Raw genomic sequence first — 19,370 nt, 5'->3', positions numbered from 1 at the left:
ACCCCCTTTGTTTTAGTAGCTCAGGCAGCACATTTGAGTGCTTCCTACAAAGCCTGACATTTTTACCTCTCCATGGTTTTATTTTTTGGGGAAAAGCAACATTTAAGTTTCCAACTCTAAAAGCTAACTTGCCAAAATGGCATTTTCCCAAAGAGCTCAGTTCAGAATAACAAAGGCAAAACTGTACGTCCACTGGATTAGTGTATTCCTCCATCCTGCTACCATCCATCAGTTTTACTGGTTACTGGTGATGCTCTTAATAAGGAAGTCATGTTGGAGAATAGCACCATTTGGCTTGTGGTAGCAGGAGGGCCAGCCCTATTTATATGTTAACGCCTCTAAAATTTTGCACCTGTACTAGTATTTGTGGTTTTCAAGTGTCAAAAAGAGTAATACAACTGATGTACATATACACAACTAACATTTACCCAAGACAACTATGTTGCATTGTGATCATATGGCTGAATATTCAAACAAAAGAATAAAGTCACACAAAGTTCATACACAGTTGCTCAAAATAAATAAAAGAATCCGCAGAGTAAGCTAAATTTCAAAATTTTATTTCTTAAGCCATTTTAGCTCACAAGTGACTTGAATCCAGACTTTAATGAAAAACTATTAAGACAGTCAGAACTGTGTAACTAAATACATTTTCTGCAGCACTAAGACAATACAAGGATATACAATGAGCAGGATTTTTCCAGTTTCAGCCTTATAAAGGCAAAATTATCTTCTAGCTGCTATGATATTTACATCTTGCTTTAAGACGTGTGGCTCTGTACAATTAGAAACTGATCTATAGATTTTATATAGATAATTTATATATATATATATACAGACACTATAGCTAACGAATCTGTATGTTCAGAGATTAAAAAATCCATTCCATTTACAAGTGTATTACCTGATCCTAAGCCTAATGCAGTAGAATTAGAGCAGGTCTGTAAGCAGATAAGTAATTTCAAAAGAACCTGGAGATCATTAATTTTAAAATCCCATATATAAACATATTACTAAACCTAAACTATATATAACATGACTTTGAAGTTATATCAAATAAATTACAGAAAAAGACATTTTAAAATATCAAGATATAAAATTATAAAAATAGTCCAGTTGAAGCTCTGTATGAACCTACAGTTTTGGAAGCAACATAAGCAGGATAAACCAATTCATTAACGCTAGACTGATTTGAAGACGGCCTTTTTTACTAGTTTTCATTTTTCAGCTCCTAAGACACTGCATTTGTAAAGGTACATATAAAACTGCAGGAAAACCACGTTTATCTTGGCACAAGTTTTTTTTTTCCCATCTGGTCCTTTCCTTTTGCACTCAAATCTGAAAGGGACAACTCAAAACTTTCCGTAAAACTTCAATGTAGAAAAGAAAGATTAAATAGAATAAGTAGAAGTAAAAACCCCATTGATTTTTTTTTTAATTAAAAAATCAAAACCCAACTGAACAACCAAAAACCCAGAGCATTTTCCTCTTTGTCTCTACTTCACACACAATTTTATAGTACAGAAGTGCTTTGTAAGTTTAACTGCAGATAATGCTGCATATGTCTACTGCAAGGTAGCATACAGTATTCTAAAAAAGGCAGCATTAATTTTAATATTACATTTTAAAGCCTTGCCAGACACCAGCTAGGCCTTCTGCCTCCAGAAGCTTACGAAGGTAGAGGGAGTCCTTTGTTTGCTCTCATACCTATGTAATAAAGCTTTTTGCAAGTGGTACCTGGGCATTTTATGTTATGACCACCAAAACTGAATTCTTTTTTCTTTACTGTTTTGATGGGAGCCCTGAAACACTGTTGAAAGATGTCTGAACGTGATAAAAATGGTAAGTTTTGGAAGAAAGAAAGCACATAAGGGGACACACAGGAAAATGTCATTTTCCTTTCGGGGTTATCCTGACACTGTGGGAATTTTCAGTGTTTCTGTGCATTAGCAGATCAGCAATATGACACACACAGAGATGCAGGACAGGCTTAGAAATGTCTGACAGTGTCTTAAAAATGTATGCCTCTTACAACATCAGAGAATAACATTTTGTACATAGGCAGCCTGCTACTATAGTACATTGCAAACATGTTATTCAACCCATTTTCATACTTCCAAGGCTTTTTAGTAACAATTACCATGTACCTTTTCATAGCTGACATATTGTTGCAGCTATAGAACTCTATGGAAAAGTAAAGGTATATGTGAGAGAGAGCACCAAGAGCTGCATTCAGTTTGCAATGTCATACAAGTTATGTGCTGAAAGCAGACTAAATACATGGTGAATATACACGCAATAGCTCCTCCAGCCCAGCTGCATTGATGGCACCAAGAAAAAAAGAAATCTTATCTGGGCAAAGTATTTTTTCAGATGTCTAACAGTGAAATTTCAGTTTCACACTGTGTAGCAGATGTGACTGAAGGAGTTGTTCTCAGTCTAGGTAAAATATTTGAAACCATTTGGACACCTGATAGAAAGGAGGTAATGGACTATTGCCAAATTTTTCTATTACAGGATTCACACAAGAGACTGGACAACTAATCACCAGTTGCCATTCAAGCACAGCTCTCTCAGACTGGAAATCAGGTATTTCTTGAAGATTTTCTGCTTTGACAGAACTCTGGGTAGGAGTAAGCTTGTACTTCCATTCTACAAAAATGGTACTTCATTGCATACTTCTGGAGGAAAGTTTCTGCCACCGTCTTCTAGTATCATTAGCATGGGAGTGCATCTGTAATAATGAAGCTGGGTGATGAATGAATGATTAAAAGCTAAGATTAGATGGCATCTGGAGTCACAGCAGTGCTAGAAGAACAATTGGAAGATATAAAATGAGCGAGTTCCTTAACAGTTAATGATCACAGATGACAGTTTTCTACAGCATTTCCTGTGTTTTCCATCCTCTAGGAGAGTGACATTAACAACATGGCTACTGAGCAATTTAATGAGCTGTATTTTATCTCTGGTACTTGCATTTCTCATAAAATGTCTATCCAGTATAGGCAAAATAATCTCTATTAGAGGCACTGCTTAAGACTACGAAGCATTTAGTGACTTGCCAGGTGGACTTCTGATTAAAATAACAAATGTAGGTGACCTTATCAGTCAGAAGAGATGTTGACAAATCACAGCTTCCAAAATTCTTTTTTATATTTGCATATATGTAAATACCTGTGAGTTTCTAAGTATGTATTTCAGGTATAAATGTAGACGCAACAGTAAATTACAAGTATATAAAATGAGTATTCTTTTCAGCCATGCTGAGAAACAGACAGATGAAAAATTTATCTCAGATGTACAGTCTTAAAGAAATAAATCCAAGAACACAGCATTCAAATAATGAACAATTACAAAGATTCTACAGAGGCTTATATCATGTTTGTTTTGTTGGTTGTTTTTTTTTAAATCAAAGTTTCTTTTCAGTGGAAACACTGACTACCCTCAGAACCAAACTGACACTAAACAAAATTCAGTGCTCTCTTTATATCCACAAGATGGTGTAATTTATCCTTATCTGAGAAGGTGGTTTAGAACATGGTGGTTTTGCCCTTTTCAAGTTTGGAGTAAAATAATAATACAAAAAAGAAAAATCTGTTCACTTCACTGGATGGAAATATGTGCCTTGCATTAAAATACCATCTGAAATGGCTGAGTTCAGAGCAGGGTTTATAATTTTTGCTTGCTTTCTTGCAGTGTATCACGACAAAGAGACCACTGCTCCAAATGTTTCTACTGTTTTTTTTTTAAAGGTTTTACATTACTATTCAGCTAAGCAGGAGAACTCTTACTACCCCCTCCTCCAGTGGTGACAAAACCCCACATTTACTTAACTCTGAACACACCACAGTGTAGGAAAGAGTATCAGTTACCCGTGAGTAGCAAAAAGTAATGTACTCTGTAGTTTGTCTTACCTTGTGTAACATTTAAGACCAGAATGAAATTATTTTTGCAATTAAATTTACTACATTAAACTGGGTCAAGTAAACTAGTCGATAAAATGTTCCTTTCAAATTTTCTTATCCTCTGAAGCTTAACCAGAAACCTTCATTGTGCACTCAGTTGCTCAACCTTCTCCAACATCATCTCCTTAGCGAGCAAGCAACAGTCCGAATTTACAGAACTGCACAGAGGAAGCTCCACATTTTTAAGGAGTTTTTCCTATTTGACTCTTTAAAAAGAGAAACTAAATCAGGGTGCCCTTTAAGTAGAGAATCTGCAGAAACACAGGTCTCAATTTGCCTCTGAAATGATGGTATTCTATGTCATTATGTTATTTCTACTATATAATCCAGAAATTAGATTATTGCCCTGGGTTTAGAAGTTCAGCTCCACCAAACTGTCTGAGATTTCACTATGCAGTACTCCTTGGAAGACTGAAAAGTAGTAAAGGGGATAGTGAATAGAAGGACATGCCATACTGATGAAGGTTCCTAAAAGTCCCCAAATTTAGACATGAAAAAAATCCCTCCAAAAATATGACAAGCAAATGGAATTAAGAATATGCATTTAAGACATCTCCGAGAGTTTTTTTTTCTCCAGGTGAAAAAATTACTGTTTCAGAGGTTCAATATTACAGAAGAAGCTAACAGTGAAATTCTGCATATTTATACTTTTCAGGATCCCCAAAGAAGCAGACATACTTTTACAGGGAATAAATTTCATTCTGTAACTGGGACTTCTTACGATTCTGATTGCATAGATCTTTACAGAACAGAAACCATGTCAACACTCCTTAACAAATTATTACTCAAAAAATTGCCTCAAACTCAGTCAATAATAACAGAGCCTTCCCATCTCCAATAGTGCTGAAATAATTACAAAGTCTGTATTTTGCAGAGGAGCTACTTAGCCAATCTCTAGTAACTCAGGTCATATGTTAAAGAGTGCACATCTATCACACCACTTTGTTTTAACGTTGTTTCACACACTGTCTTAGTAACATTCTTTTTTTTGAGGTGCATATAGCTTTGCCAGATCATAACATTTCACTGAAATCCTCCATTCTCATCTGCTTTCAGCAATTAATTTCTCTCATTACAATATTCTGATTTTCAAAAGTTAAATAAAGTTTCAAAGCAAGATGGCCAAAACTGAAGTAAGTAACACAGGTTTCAAATCCTCCCTAATGAATTTAGCAGAGGGGAGTAAGAGATCTCAATAATTGGGATAACAGAAACATAATTTGCTTTATCTCTCTGACAGAGAAGAACTGCAGTCTCATGTAGTAGTTCATGATTATTTCTGACTACTTCTGTGTTACCTGAATGTACACCACTGATGTCCTAACTGAGACAGGAGCATTGAAAAAGCTACCATCTAACTGCAGGCACTTACCCAAAGTGAGGATGATTTACGTACTGAACACAGTAAATGAGCTTTTGGAACTTCCTCCATTGGCTACATATGGAACCTGGAACAGCTAACTTCATAACCTGAGTGCATTGGTTACTTATATAAATGTAAGTGGGCTGAAACCCAGCTAATCTCTCTGGCTGACTCAACAGTGAAAAGCTAAGAGGTATACATGAAACTTGATAAAGATGACTATTCCCAATGATTAGTGAAGCACATGCAACTGGTTCAGAGAGACCTTTCTGTCACAAAAGGTATCAGAAAAAGAGTTCTGGTTAATAACAAGGTGCCATATATTCTCTGTGGTTTTATGTTTTTAAATAGAAAGAAAACAGGCAATAAAGAACACCGAAAACAAAAACAAAGAATGATGATCTAACTTCATACCACACAGGACAGAACATCCTTGGTACTAAGGACTACTGAGGGAATAAAAACTTGACAAATAGTATATTTCTGCTGTAGCAAATTACTATTATTGCCCAATTGCAGATGAGAAAAGGACAGAGAGATCCTACAGAAATGTTCTCATTATAATGAAGTTTTATTTATCAAGTTTGCAAAACCTCCACCTATAACAGACTATAAACAAAAACACAAACCAGGCAAAATTGAAGTCTTAACAAAAAGGGCTTAAAAATCCAGAGTCTGACTGAACTCTTACTAGTATCTTATCATTAATATATACCACCTTTTAAACTTACCTCTATAAAGCCCAAAGAAACCTTCATAACGTAGCACTTTCTTGAAGCAATCAAAGCTGTTTTTATACATAAGTTCTCCCACAAAAGAGCCTGTAGAGCGCTGATTTTGCATTCGAGTTTTTACCAAATCAATTGGGTAGACAGCAGTTGCGCCAACAGCTGCAAATAAAAATCAAACTCTAAGAAAATATGATTTTGCATTTGCAGGGCTTGACTGCAACTTTTATCTTCCATATATACACCTCAAGTATCAGTTGTATGTTTTTTCTCCACAATATATTCTCGATACACTGAACTACCTCCCACAGTTTTAACCGAAAGCATTTCTCTGGCCATACCTTATTATTAATCTGATTCTTCTGAAACTGGTTTGGTGACAAATCAGATAGGAACACCACCTGAAAACTCCAATGTCTCATAAATTACAAAACTCTTGTAGATGAGATGACACCTTCCACTTACAGTTATCCCATCCCTTAGACATGGCTCTAAGGGAAAGACTGAGAAGCCTTCCACACTAAAGTGAAAGGCAGAAAGAAGGGGAAGAAGAGCAGAAGAAGAAAAAACCCAAACAGTGAAGATGAATATTCTTTTCCTCAGCCAACACTAACCTCCAGCAACTGAACCAAGGGCAAACCTGTACGCTGACTCTGCAATCTGGATGAGAATAGGTCGAGACACATCACCTGGAGCTTTCTGTCAAGGCAGGATTTAAAACAAAAGGAAAAACAAAAATAATCAGAACATCGTATTTCACAAGAGAACATCTCAGGAACAGACAGATACAAGTATACAGATACTTGGAAAAAGTCTCACAATACACTGGAGATTTTGTTTTCAATTACTGTTTCTTTTCTACTGGTTTCTAAGAGCCTTATACTGTAGCCTCTTCAGATTGGAATATCAAAGAAAATAAAGACTGATACTACAACAAAACTATACAGCTCCAAAATCAATAGTCTAAGTGTGCATATGAGGGCACACATATTGCATCTTAAGTAATTCATTTTCTACAGCTAAAAGCAACTCCAGTTTGGAATTTCTTTCTACTGTCACCAGAATCAGGTATAGCTATTACTTCTCAAGCTATCAAAACAAGTATGCAAGCACTTTTCATACAGATTAGCTAAAGGGAAATAAGGTTTCACAAAGCACCCCACAATTTCATTTTGCTCAGTCTATCAGATTCAATCCAATGAAAAATATGTTTCAGAAGAGCTCCCAATTTAAAATTGCTATCTAATGAAAGAAAAGAATTAGAAAACAGAAGTTCTGCAGGGTTGTTAAGCCTTCCATAGTTACGATCACTTCGTGTAATACTGGTTTTTTTTAGGATACTACAAGTAAAAGAACAAAATAAAAAAAATTATACGTTTTTTTCGTGAAAATCTGTTTAGGTCTTAGCTAATACTCCAATGTAGGTGGAGTTGGTCAGAAAATCTTTTTAACCTCAGCATCGAGCAGCTGATATTAAAAAAGAATTGGATGGAGACATATGGATGGACACATACATGGAAGAAATAGTAAGATTCAAGCAGGTTTGTATGTCCTAGCCTCTTATAATGGTGTAAATCATACTAGCAAAGACAGCAGCCTCAAAGCAAAAACTGAAGAAGCTGCTACTGTCAGCACTGCATTTTTGGCTACATTTACTGCCACCTATTGCAACTTATGTTACTTGATATTCAGTTCAATGTAAACCCTTTTAACTCCTTTAGGAGTCTTCTAGGAATAGATGGTGAGCTTTTGGGAGCCAACTCATTTGAATTCATCTCAGCACAGTCAACATTTAGTCAGTGCTCAAACAAACAGAAAACCACCACCCTAGATACTGTCTTAGAGCAGTGCTGGGGGTGTTCACATGTAGAGGAGGGAGAAGAAGAAAGAGAAACAGAAGAGACTCATGTGTACACACACACAGAGGCCTGGCTTATGGCCTGGTAGTCCTAAAAATGTAGCCTGCATCAACTCATTGTGGTCAAACTGGCGTCTCCGCACAGACTCAGAGCAGGAAAAAAAAACCCCTAAGTCTCACAAGACACAAAGTTAAGTCTGCCTTAAAATAGAGACAGAGAAACAGAGGGTTAGTTTTAAATCCATCTGTATAGAAACTTGTGTCAATGAGAATATAAGATATGCAAAAATAATACGAAAACTAAAAGATCAATAGGTTTGACATTTAAAGAACACTCCTATTTCTTTTCCCCCAAACACAACGAAAGTTCATTTGCTGTTATACCATCAAAAGTCAATATTAATTTGTTCTTTGAAATGCAGAGAATATTAATGCTTTTATATATTTTGATGCTTACATATATATATATTTTTAATAGTGAGACTGCGATGGTAGACTAAACATAATCTCTCCTATACTGATATTCAGCAGAGCATAAGGCAAAGCAGAGAATACTCTGAAGCCAGGAACACGCATGTGTGTTCAGAACAAGGGCTGCCATTTAATAGGCTAGATGCTGAATTTACTATCCATATCTGAAGCAGGAAGTCTTTTTTTCCTCATTAAAAAGAACAGAGAGCACAGAATCACAAAACAGAAAACCTTAATTCAGTATACATATAATATTTACTGAACAGGTAGATGACACTCATACATATTTTATCTTTCCAAAGTAAATTACATTTAACCTGTCAATGCAGCTCGAAAAAGGGGCACAAAGAGCAGATGGAGAGAACATGACACAAGTTAAAAATAAATTCTAACAAAGTTTTCCTCACAGATATTCCAGAATACAAGAGAAAAGCAATTATCTGGCAACACAGGACAGTGGCTATTTATTTACCTGGCACTGGAAACCAGTAATAGCATCACACTGGCTTCTGTCCTTACCTGCCTCTGAGCCTCAGCCAGGTTATAGGGCAATGTTCCTTCCTCCAAAGGAGCAATTCTTTCAATATCAGCTAATGTCATGCGCCTGAGGAAATAGATTCAGCTTAGCATTTGCTTAGCGATGGGTGTACAGATCACAAGAAGTTACCAGCACATGGCCACTACATTACACTCTCCTGTTCCCCAACACCATCTCCCATCCCTTCCAAGAGCAGAGGAGGGAAGGCAAGAGAGGAGGATGGATAATTCTCCACTTACCCCCGTGGCTCATACAGATCTGCTAACTGAAACAAGATGTCAACTTCCATGGGTGTAACCTGACCAAATTTCTGAGCTGCCAGAACAAACTCCTCTGTAACAGAATAAAAATACAGGAAAGAAAAACTAATCAAACCAGAACAAATAATCCAGAGCACCCCAGAGTTGCCTTATATTTTAGTATCAAAAATATAGGTATATTAGTATGGTGAGGGAGGGAGAAGGGGAATATGGGTGACCCACCACTACATAAATGTATGTTTTAAATGGTCTATCCTTCATGCAAATAAGTACAACTCTCTGGTCTTAAAGCTTAACACTATCAGCAGGATTTAGGATATTTGACATACGGTATCAATCAGTTGCAGGTCAGAGGGAAAAAAAAAATACTAAAAAGCAAGCAGAAAAAAACCAAAACAGGAGTCAAGAGATGTGGAATTTTTCATGCATAGTCCCAGTAGGCCACATTAATGAAACTTTGGCATTGCAGAGGGAATTCTCCATAAAAGTGGTTAGATATAGCAGATAACGTCTTGTTCCAAGCTTGTAGATCAGCTTACTGTGCCGCCAAGACAAGTTTATGGAATTCTTCAACTACCCTTGAAGGTCACTTTAATAGGCTGCCAATTTGGCAGGAGTCCTAGGAAGTTTTTTAAACTTTTAAATATCTTTACATACTTTCCTCACCCTGCCCCCACCTCCAGTTTACTGGGACCTTTTTCTGATTGAAACAAAACGGAAAACCTGGAGGCTGGACTCTAAGAGGAGCGTACAAAACTGAGCGGCCTACCAAGGAATGCTAATGAGGCAGGCTTTCTCCCCCTCCCATTGATTTAAAAGCACACAGATGAGGTCTTTCCCTCCACCCACCCCAATCAAACTCCCAAGGAAACTTCCAGACTGCAAACATTTCTACCAACCCTTAGTGACTTCCACATCTTTTCTATTCCCAGCCAGAGTACTGTAGATCTTTCTAATGAGCTCCATGTTGTTAAGGAGAGAATTAAATCCATTAAAATAGGAAAAGCTGACCTGATGGGAAGTGGTACCTCCAGCAGCCTAGAGTAGAGACAGTAAAAGAAGAAAAGACAAAGAAGACTGTTACAAGACTAAGAAAAATCTTTAAATAAAGGTTTCTAAACAATATTATTTTACAAGAGCAACAGTAGCACAGGCTGGCTTTAAAAAAAAAAAGGGCAAAATAAAGAAAACTATGAAAGATTCTTATGTTACTGAAACTAATCATGACCAGAATGTAAAACTCTCTCCACCCTACAAACCTAAACAACCACATATGCAGGATTATAACAACATAACCAGTAGTAATTTACAAAGTTCAAGTTTCAGTACTGCTTCAGTTGGAAATGTTTCATAAGTCGGCTCATTTCTAGTAATGAGGAAATCTACTTCTACATGTAAAGTGCATTACTATACAGAAAATTTCCACAAAATCAAAACATATTCTGAAAAGGTCAAACGAAACATTTAAATTCACAGGCATTTCAAGACATGGAAAACCAGCAGTAAGCTCTCAGGCTTATATTGGGCAGTGAAACAAAATGGGAACAATAAGATTCAAACAGTTATTCATTCTCAAATGAGAACTGAGCCTAAACCTTTATTTTAAAGTGGTGTCGGGTTTGTGCACAGAAAAATTATTGGGTCAATTCCCTATTTAAAGTATAAGATCGGTGATGAAAGAAATATCTGACAACAATGCATAAGCTTGCCAAAATCTAATTGACCTTAAGGGAGAATCAAAAATCTTATCTCATATTTTGTGAGAGAGCCTATGATCCAGTAAATCTGATAAGAAGACTGAGGAGAGAATTGAGGAAGAAAGTATCAGATCTCATTGTCAGTCCCCGAGTCTTCTGGCTATGCTTTTTGCTGTATATGTCGTCCAATATTCTGTCCAGGCTTTGCAGTTCTCATCACATCACACATCTCCCTGGAATTCTCCCTTGCAAGTCAAAGCAGAACAGATTTCTTTAAACCTGGATATGGCCAGACAAGGGATTACTTGGAAAGCGCTGCTACAAGTTCCCAAGATTAGCAACTGTTGCCAAAACCAAATGTACCTCTTTTTCTTCCAGTGAAACTGCAGAATTGTAATATTTAATTTGGTTTATGCAGTTCAAGCTGAAAAAAACGTACACTCAACTGTAACGACTATCAGTTAATACACAGTGAATGTCCTCTGGTGATGTTCCAGTTCATACACTGTCCCAGGTTCTCAGAAATTACTCTCAGGAGCTTAGAACTGACATTACAAAGCAGGACCTTTGAGGATGACTTCCTAAGTGGGATGCAATGGCATTTTGACATATTTGACACAGTTTCCTATGATGGAACAACTGGAAATAGTCAGGCAAACTACATTTGTAGGCCATTATTTTTCAGTTCATCTACATGCTTTGTCCTTTGTCACAGGAGACCAGGAACATTGAGGATACATATTCTCCAATAAGGGTTAACTTTCATATGTGTAGATAATAACTGCTAAACTTAAACCCATGCATCCATAAACTAGACTACGTGCCACATACAGTGGCTGAGGTACATAAAAAAGGAATCCCACATCTGTATGCCAAGTTGGAATACCGTAACTACTCACAGCTACTAGGCATTCTTCTACAAATGGTGTCAGCATGTGTGGCCGGATAGTGACCATAATGTCCCTGAAGTCCATAGCTGTGACTCTTCCAGCCTGAGCATTGTCTCTCTGCACAAAAGCTTGTTTAGCATGTTCTAACTGTATCTCCTGAAAACACATGGGGGGAAAAAAAAAAGTTAGTTTCAAAATCATCACCTTAATAGTTAAGATTTTATATTCCTAAAAGATACCTCATACATAACAAAACACAACTACATGTAATCTAATTTTAATTGGATATTGTATGTGTAACTTTCAGACTTTCTTGTCAGTGGCATATTCTATCATTGAGCTCAATAGCTAGGACAACTATCGTGATTTCTTTGTTGTCTGGACATTAGATCATGAAATTCACTTAACTGAGAAATAGAGGACATGTATCAACATACCAGTGTAGGTAATCCCCACTCATGAACATTAAAGTATTCCATGATGTGCATTATACAGTTTACTGCATGAGTCACAGCAGGTCAAAATACTTTCTGTAAAAGCGTTTGCTACTCCCTGAACGAAGACAATTCAATCATCAGAGATTTCCACGTAGACACCCACTAATCTTGAACGCATTCCCTCAAAAGCATCCTCAGCATCCTCATTTAAAACATAAAGTTATTTGTTTATAAAAGACACTAGCAGTTTAATTTAGAACTCCTTGTATTGTGACTGATTAAAGATCAGTTCTCAATATTTCAGCAGTAGCAACAGGCAGAGATCAATCATAAGCATTATCTGATGCAACCACCTGATAATCTCATTTTGTGATTCAAATGTACCCCTGAGAGAAGAGGGAAGAAGAAAGGCATTTAATCTCTCAAAACTGTATCTTTTTCTACTGCGGCCTTCACCCTTTCTTCATAAATTACTGTTAAGACTGCTTTCTTTTTATTTTTCATTTAAAAGGAACAATCCTGCACAGATAGTAACCTGATAATACACGTAGGTCTTTTGTTCAGTTCTACAGGTTTGCAAAAACCAGAAATAACTTTAGGTGATGATGCAGTTAGACTTCCCAATCTATATTTCTTTGCTGAATGAAGGAAAACAAATCATTGCCATGTACTCCCTCTAAATTTCAAAGCTTATAAAAACTTCTCCACAGAAATACAGTGCTTAGTCTGAGTACATACTCATAATCAAATCAGTTATTCAGAAAACGGAATCAGAGCAGGAGTATGTCAGTAATCCTAAGCGAGTCTTGCAGTGCATCATGACACTATCTGTTATTTCCATTACATTTGCAAACATACGCCTTAGAAATCATATTAAGCCAAGACTCAGGCTAGTCAAGAATCACCAGCACAATGTATTCACATATAAGTTGGTATTTATCTCACAGCAGCATCCAAGGGAATAGAGAGTCGAGGGAGAAAGGCAAATAAAGCCGGTGTAGGATTACACCTGCCAGAGGCCTGCAGCCACCATTCCTCCTTCAGCTCATTCAGCTCATGCCAAAGCCATGGATGCACAGTTTTTTTCATTTCAGCCTCCTGACCTCTCCAATTTTAATCCTAATTTCTAACTAAAACACTGTACCCTGACCTGAAAAGCATGATGAAAACCTCCTAATATATTAGGCACAAGGAGGAAGGAGGTGGTGAGGAAAAGACTGACCAATGTTTCAAAACTGCGTTTTACTCACAGAATTATTTTTTTGATGAGAAATGCTTGTGGGGGTTATAATTTGAAGTGTTACAATTTCAGTTCTGTCGCGTTTCCTTTACATTATAGCCCCCTACGTGGAGGCGTTACAATTCAGCAGTAATTCACTGTGGCTGGATGCAGCTATGTAAGCTTATGCTTCACTCCAATTGTGATTGTAATTTCAACAGAAATTTGGAAGCGAGCAATTTTGAGAGGTCTACAATGGGAAGAGCACATGAAGACAGAAACACTTGGTCAGCCTGAAGCAGGCAGCTACTCGGGAGGCAGAGAACTCTGAAGAGCAATCAGGTATGATAACTCTTGTATTCCTAAACGCTCACACCTGGCAGGTGGAAATGTATGAACAAATGACAACGAAGTTTTTCATTCAGTGGCAGCATCATCAAAGAAAAAAATAAATTTAATTTAGCAGAAGGATTATATGGGAAACTGTGAACATTGCTGTCTTCTCTCATTCATTTTGTTTTAACCACTAAAACTGCTTGCAGTATTGTGCTGCCAGAATCCAGCACTAAAATGCAGTAGAAAACCTGGACACCACTTGCAGAAGTCCCATCTGTTCCCATCTGTGTACACTCGTCAGCGAGTCTGGAGGTGCATATACCGCTGGTGGGACCTTGGCTGACAGCGATGTCTCAGCCTCAGAGCAAAGCAGGGCTCACGTTCCAGAGAGATACGTTAAGCGCATGTTTCTTGTCATCACCAGCTAATTGCAAAACGGCTGTTAGTACTACAGCTGAGTACAAGCCAAAACAACCCATCCCCTCCTTGCTAATGTGATTCCTTTCAATCTCCTTCGTACATGTGGAACCCACTAGAGAGAAGAATTACCCTACTTGGTTAAACACATGGTCAAGGACTCAATGCTGCCATTTGCTCATGTTCGTGTCAGCTAGGAAAGAGCCACTTAGCTGTAGATAGGCAGCAAGACAAAACTCTGAATAGGATGACGTCAGTCTTCTGGAGCTCCCTCTTTGTACCTCCTCCTTAGTACAGAAATTAAATGGTTTAAGCATACTGCAAATAGATGGAGAAAATTCATCCCACCTTCTCAGAAACAGAGGGTCTTTTTAGGCTACAGTTATTTTGAGCTGCGCTATGCACTTTCCAGTGCACCGAGCAAAAAAAGAAACAGGGACCTTCAACCACATGGTATTCCCAAATCATGACAGCAACAGGGCATACAAGACCATGAGGACCATTATATGGTAACATGCTCAGTCTCAAAACTAAATTTCACCTATAAAGTCTGTCACAGAAAAAAGACACATCATTTCTCTAATCGCTATACCTTGCATAACAACGTAATAAACTCCTAAAGTGTTTAATTTAAAAGAAAGGCTATCTATTCCCTCAGTCTCCAAGTGTGAAAGTTAAGACATCTCACAGCATGACTAACTAAATTTCAAAACAAGGCTCACTAGCTACTAGCAATTTATCAAGGAAATCTTTATGAGATCTTCTAACATTGCCTACGCTGTGTATATGCAGCTAATACAGAAAATACCACCTTAAAAATAAACAGAAAAATAATAAAGCAAGTTGTGGTGTTCAGAGATGTTATCTGACTTGCAATAATTTTTATATTTTCACCTATTTCAGTCCAATATTGTTTACCTAGACAGATTAAGGTTTAAAGAAATACAAGCCTCACTGCAATACAAATTACACATCCTAAAGAATCTTCTCCAATTAGAGTTTCTATAAACTTACATATACTTGGAAAACAAGCTCCTCCCTTGATGCTGGAAGTCCAGAATTCCCCCAGGTAGGTAAGACTTTGTGAAAAATTAATTTGCACATCATGGCAGGCATGCTGGCACCACAATTTTCATGAAATTATTTCCTATCTGGAGATTTTAGCTCAGCTTTCACTTACAGCTCATTAAAAGCTTCTCTACTTTCCCGTTAGATAGAAATATATGTTTGGGTTACATCCCAATAGATCCACAAGTCATCAGATACAGCACAATCCTTTCCACTGGAGTAGGTCCTGGGGCTCAAATACAAAGAGTCCTAATTCATCAACTAATATTTTGGGCACAAATGAATTCCCAGACAATGCAGAAATGGATTTACCAGTCCCACATAGAAGCATATGTTAAAATTGATCCTGCAGAATAGATTTTACATGCTGAGAAAGGGGCCAGTGTTGCTCTTTGTGAAGCAGACTTGCCACTTAAGTGATGATAGAACACGGTCATATCCAAACAGATATAATTGTGATGGATATATAGTGGAAATATATGAGCTAATTTTAAACTAGCAAAATGAGAAGGAAGGTAAACAACACAGCTTGAGCTTTGGGCTGATGCAAATAGACTGTTAACTGTATTAAAGCCAAGCAGTTTGGAGGCTACACTTTTGGGCATCTCTGTTACTGGAGACAAAAAAAATTGCTGGTAGGATATAAATATTCAGAATCCCATGTAAACTCTTCTTATTTAAAGCCAGAAGAGCTCCATCTTGTGCGTGGATAAAATATACTACTGTTATTTTCCACGTACCTTCAGCTTTGCCAGAAGTGATGATTAGCTCAAATGCTGCAACAGATAATGAACATGTAAAAACTTTGTGTGGAATAATAGGACCCAACGTGAATGAATTTGAATCTAGCTGGATTATTTCATTAAAAGTTGCAAATTGCATTGTACTTACAAAGCAGTACCTGAAGCACCTTACAGAACCATCTGGTCCATGTTAAGTGCAATGTAAAGAGCATTCACACATCAGGAATGCAGAAAGGTAATTTGGTATCCACTGTGGTCTCCTGCTGTCTAAGGTCCAAGGTCTAGACATCAGACCAAGGAGGCTGACTCATGCCAAGGCAGAATGTCAGAAGGAAAGGCTGAGTATCAAAGGTTACAGAGCTTAAAGGAAGATTTCTATGCCTGAGAATATTAACTCTCCAGTTTGTGCTGAGTGTCACTTCTGTGCCCAAACTTCAGTATCTGTCATGCATTGCTGCAAGGCAAGAATCAGCACAGAAACTTGGGTGCATCAAAGATTTACAGTCCTACAAAGTGGATAAACAGATGTACCCAATTACTGTGACAGACTGAGCATCCTAACAGACTGTACTGATAGCAGACAGCTTCAGCAGTCTTAGGACAATCCACTTATGGGAAAGTTCTTGCTGTCTGCACCAATGCTGAGAGCATTTTTATTAGCAGCCTTAGAACTTTTCCTGAATGCATCTCACCTCTCCAGAGGACACCCAGAATCATCACTCTTAATTCTCCAGATTTATGCTCTTCCTCGTTCTATAGATCATCACCAAAAGCGCTGCCTGGCTCATGAGGACCACTGATGTGCTCCAGCGTCTTTTATTTTGCAAGGCAGCTAGCTAAGATTCACTTCTGCAGTAGAGCCAATTGAAAAATTAAACCAAAACAAACAACAAAGAAAAAGAGGCAGGAGCAAGACACACCAAAACCAAATACAATTCTCCCCAGAATATGATCACACCCAAGAAAAGTCATTTAAGACAAGGACAGAAGAACACCCCTCCACAGGATGAGAAAGCCTAGTAGTTAGGACTCATCTCCAAAATTAGGAAACTCCTGCCTCAGCTCTTGCTTTCCCTAATTAAAAAAAAAAAAAAAAAAAAAAAAAAAAAAAAACAAAAAAACAACCCACCCACAAAAAAAACCATGGAAGAACCCAAAGACACAAAGAAAGAACTCAACCTTTCACATGCCAAGCCATGAGGTTACAGGCTCTTTGACGTCTGTGGCTGTAATCCCTCTCACTGTTCCCCCCCACTTTTTCCGTGAAAAACTGTCCTTTTCAGTCTGGATTTTATTTCAGGTTTTCCTCAGATCTCTAAACAGACAGACACATGAGGCAAATAGGAGTGGTACTCTGTTAAAACTGTGATTTTAATCCACCAAAATCAGGATACATAACCAGACCTTATTCTGTTATTGCAAGGAGATCCTAGAACACCAGAACATGTAGCCAGAGGCATTTTTCCCTAATCTAGTAACACATTTGCTTTTTTTATCCAAAACTGGTTCTAGTTCACTATTCTGCCACAAAACCGGTTTATACTTCAGCTACTTAGGAGTTACAATAGTCAATAAAAAACCTAAGGGAATACAGTTTAATCATGTGATACCTGACGTCCTCTTCATACCAAGTTAATTAGGCTCTGTTCTACAAAGTCAATTTGAAACATTTGTCTCAATAGCATTATCTTAATTATTCCTCATCAAAATGATACCACCTCCTACTGTGAACTAACATACTTGTGTAAACAAGGAAAAAAGAAACCTTGCAGTCTTGAAGCAGGTTCCCATTTTAAAACTCTCTAGTGTAAATACTAATACAAGCATTAAGTATTCAGAAGGAATACAAATAAGAAACTCACGTGTTTCACCACTTCAAGAATCACTTTTTCTACTGAAGATTATTTTTAACAGTACTGCTGAAATGCAGATAAACCATTTTTTTTATTAGCACAATATTTTACGTTCTGTAGCAAAGAACCCCAGCATATGAATAGCCAAGAATGCCTTGCAAAAGAAAAATAGTTATTTTATTCTCTATATGCCACAAGCAGGGCTAAGTAGCATTTCTCTATCTGAGATCCTCTTAATTCAAAAAAGGTCAAAAGTAAAGAAGTATGTGTAAAGGGCTTGCAGCAAAGCATCTTTATTGGATATCACTGAAGTAAACGCGTTTGGTAAACATGCTGCTTACAGACAGAATTACTTCTTAATACTAGTCTGACAACTGGGTCCAAAATGTTCAGTACTGTCATGTAACGTTCTCTGAATCATGGATTTAAATATACAGGAGATTTTCAGAATTAGAGGTCTAGGTTTTTAATTTCATGTCTGTTTACACAACACTGTAGAAAAGATCACCTCCTGCACACAGCTGCCAAAAACAAAGGAGAAGAAAAAACCCAGCTAGCCTGAATCAGCAGTTTTACCATAAGCATATTGTATTTAACAACACACTATTATCCAGCACTCTGACTGTAAAAGACTACACTTGGTCTATCTTTTAACTTTCCTACCAGCATGGTACTTGGCAGGTTTGAAATCATTTCATTCTTGCATCCTTCTTAAATACTCTTGACAAACTGTATTGTATTAGACCCACCAGTAAAAACTGGGTGAACTCTGGATATGTTAGGTGTCTTTTTCTATCCTTTCCAAAATGCAGCTGTACGAACTCTGAATTCCAGTTAAAAGGAATGTGCTGATGAATCGTGGTCTGGCCAAAAACTTGCTTAGCATCCTCTGGGAAGAAAAGAAAAATGTTCATTTAATAATGAAATAAAATAACCACAAAAGACAAGCATATAAACAAATATGACATTTTCTAACAGGAAAGTAAATATTGTTCACATAACTTAATAACATACTGTAAAACAAATCTGATTTTTTTGTTTACCAAAATCATCATAAAGTTTTGAACACCCTCACAGTTTCTGAATAATCCTTTTATTTCTGAATTTTATACTCAAAGCATTTGCTTAGAAGAGACTCTAGATATTTGAAGTTTCCAATTCAAGCAAGAAAAGACTAAAATTAAAAGTCAGCTTATAGAAACAAGACTAAAACTAACCAATTTCCAGCATAATCTTTTCAAGCTGTTAACAATGAAAGTTTTGTGTGACTATAATTGAAGCTGTTGTATTATTCCCAGAGTTTTCCACATTCAAACAAATCAACTACAAAAATATCAGTATTTCAAGATCTGCTTTTCTGTAGCTGGAGCGGTGATATGCAGGACAGAGAATAGGGGGACATGGCAGGCAGGAACACAAACTTATCACCACCTCCAGCACTAAGCAGAATTTAACCCTAGACCTCTGCTACGAGGACAGGGGCAGTGCAACAAGTTTGTTTAATTGCAACAAAATGCAAGCTCCATA

General features: G+C 37.2%; 1 protein-coding gene across 2 annotated transcripts in view; it reads right to left on the bottom strand.

Annotated features, from left to right (window-relative positions):
• The window catches only part of SLC25A13 (solute carrier family 25 member 13), a 100,094-nt gene that overhangs the window by 31,016 nt on the left and 49,708 nt on the right, over positions 1 to 19,370 (bottom strand). For both annotated transcript variants that reach the window (XM_080611097.1, XM_080611098.1), the window contains exons 5-11: positions 18,593 to 18,732; positions 11,780 to 11,926; positions 10,083 to 10,221; positions 9,163 to 9,256; positions 8,905 to 8,989; positions 6,671 to 6,755; positions 6,060 to 6,218 (exon numbers count right to left, since the gene is read on the bottom strand). In XM_080611097.1, the coding sequence (XP_080467223.1) occupies positions 6,060 to 6,218; positions 6,671 to 6,755; positions 8,905 to 8,989; positions 9,163 to 9,256; positions 10,083 to 10,221; positions 11,780 to 11,926; positions 18,593 to 18,732 (849 nt within the window). The remainder of the gene's footprint in view (positions 1 to 6,059; positions 6,219 to 6,670; positions 6,756 to 8,904; positions 8,990 to 9,162; positions 9,257 to 10,082; positions 10,222 to 11,779; positions 11,927 to 18,592; positions 18,733 to 19,370) is intronic.

Source organism: Psittacula echo (genome assembly GCF_963264785.1).
Source record: "Psittacula echo genome assembly, chromosome: 2".
Classification (NCBI taxonomy): domain Eukaryota; kingdom Metazoa; phylum Chordata; class Aves; order Psittaciformes; family Psittacidae; genus Psittacula; species Psittacula echo.
Note: the sequence above shows the minus strand (reverse complement) of the source record. Positions and strands in the feature narration are given on the sequence as shown.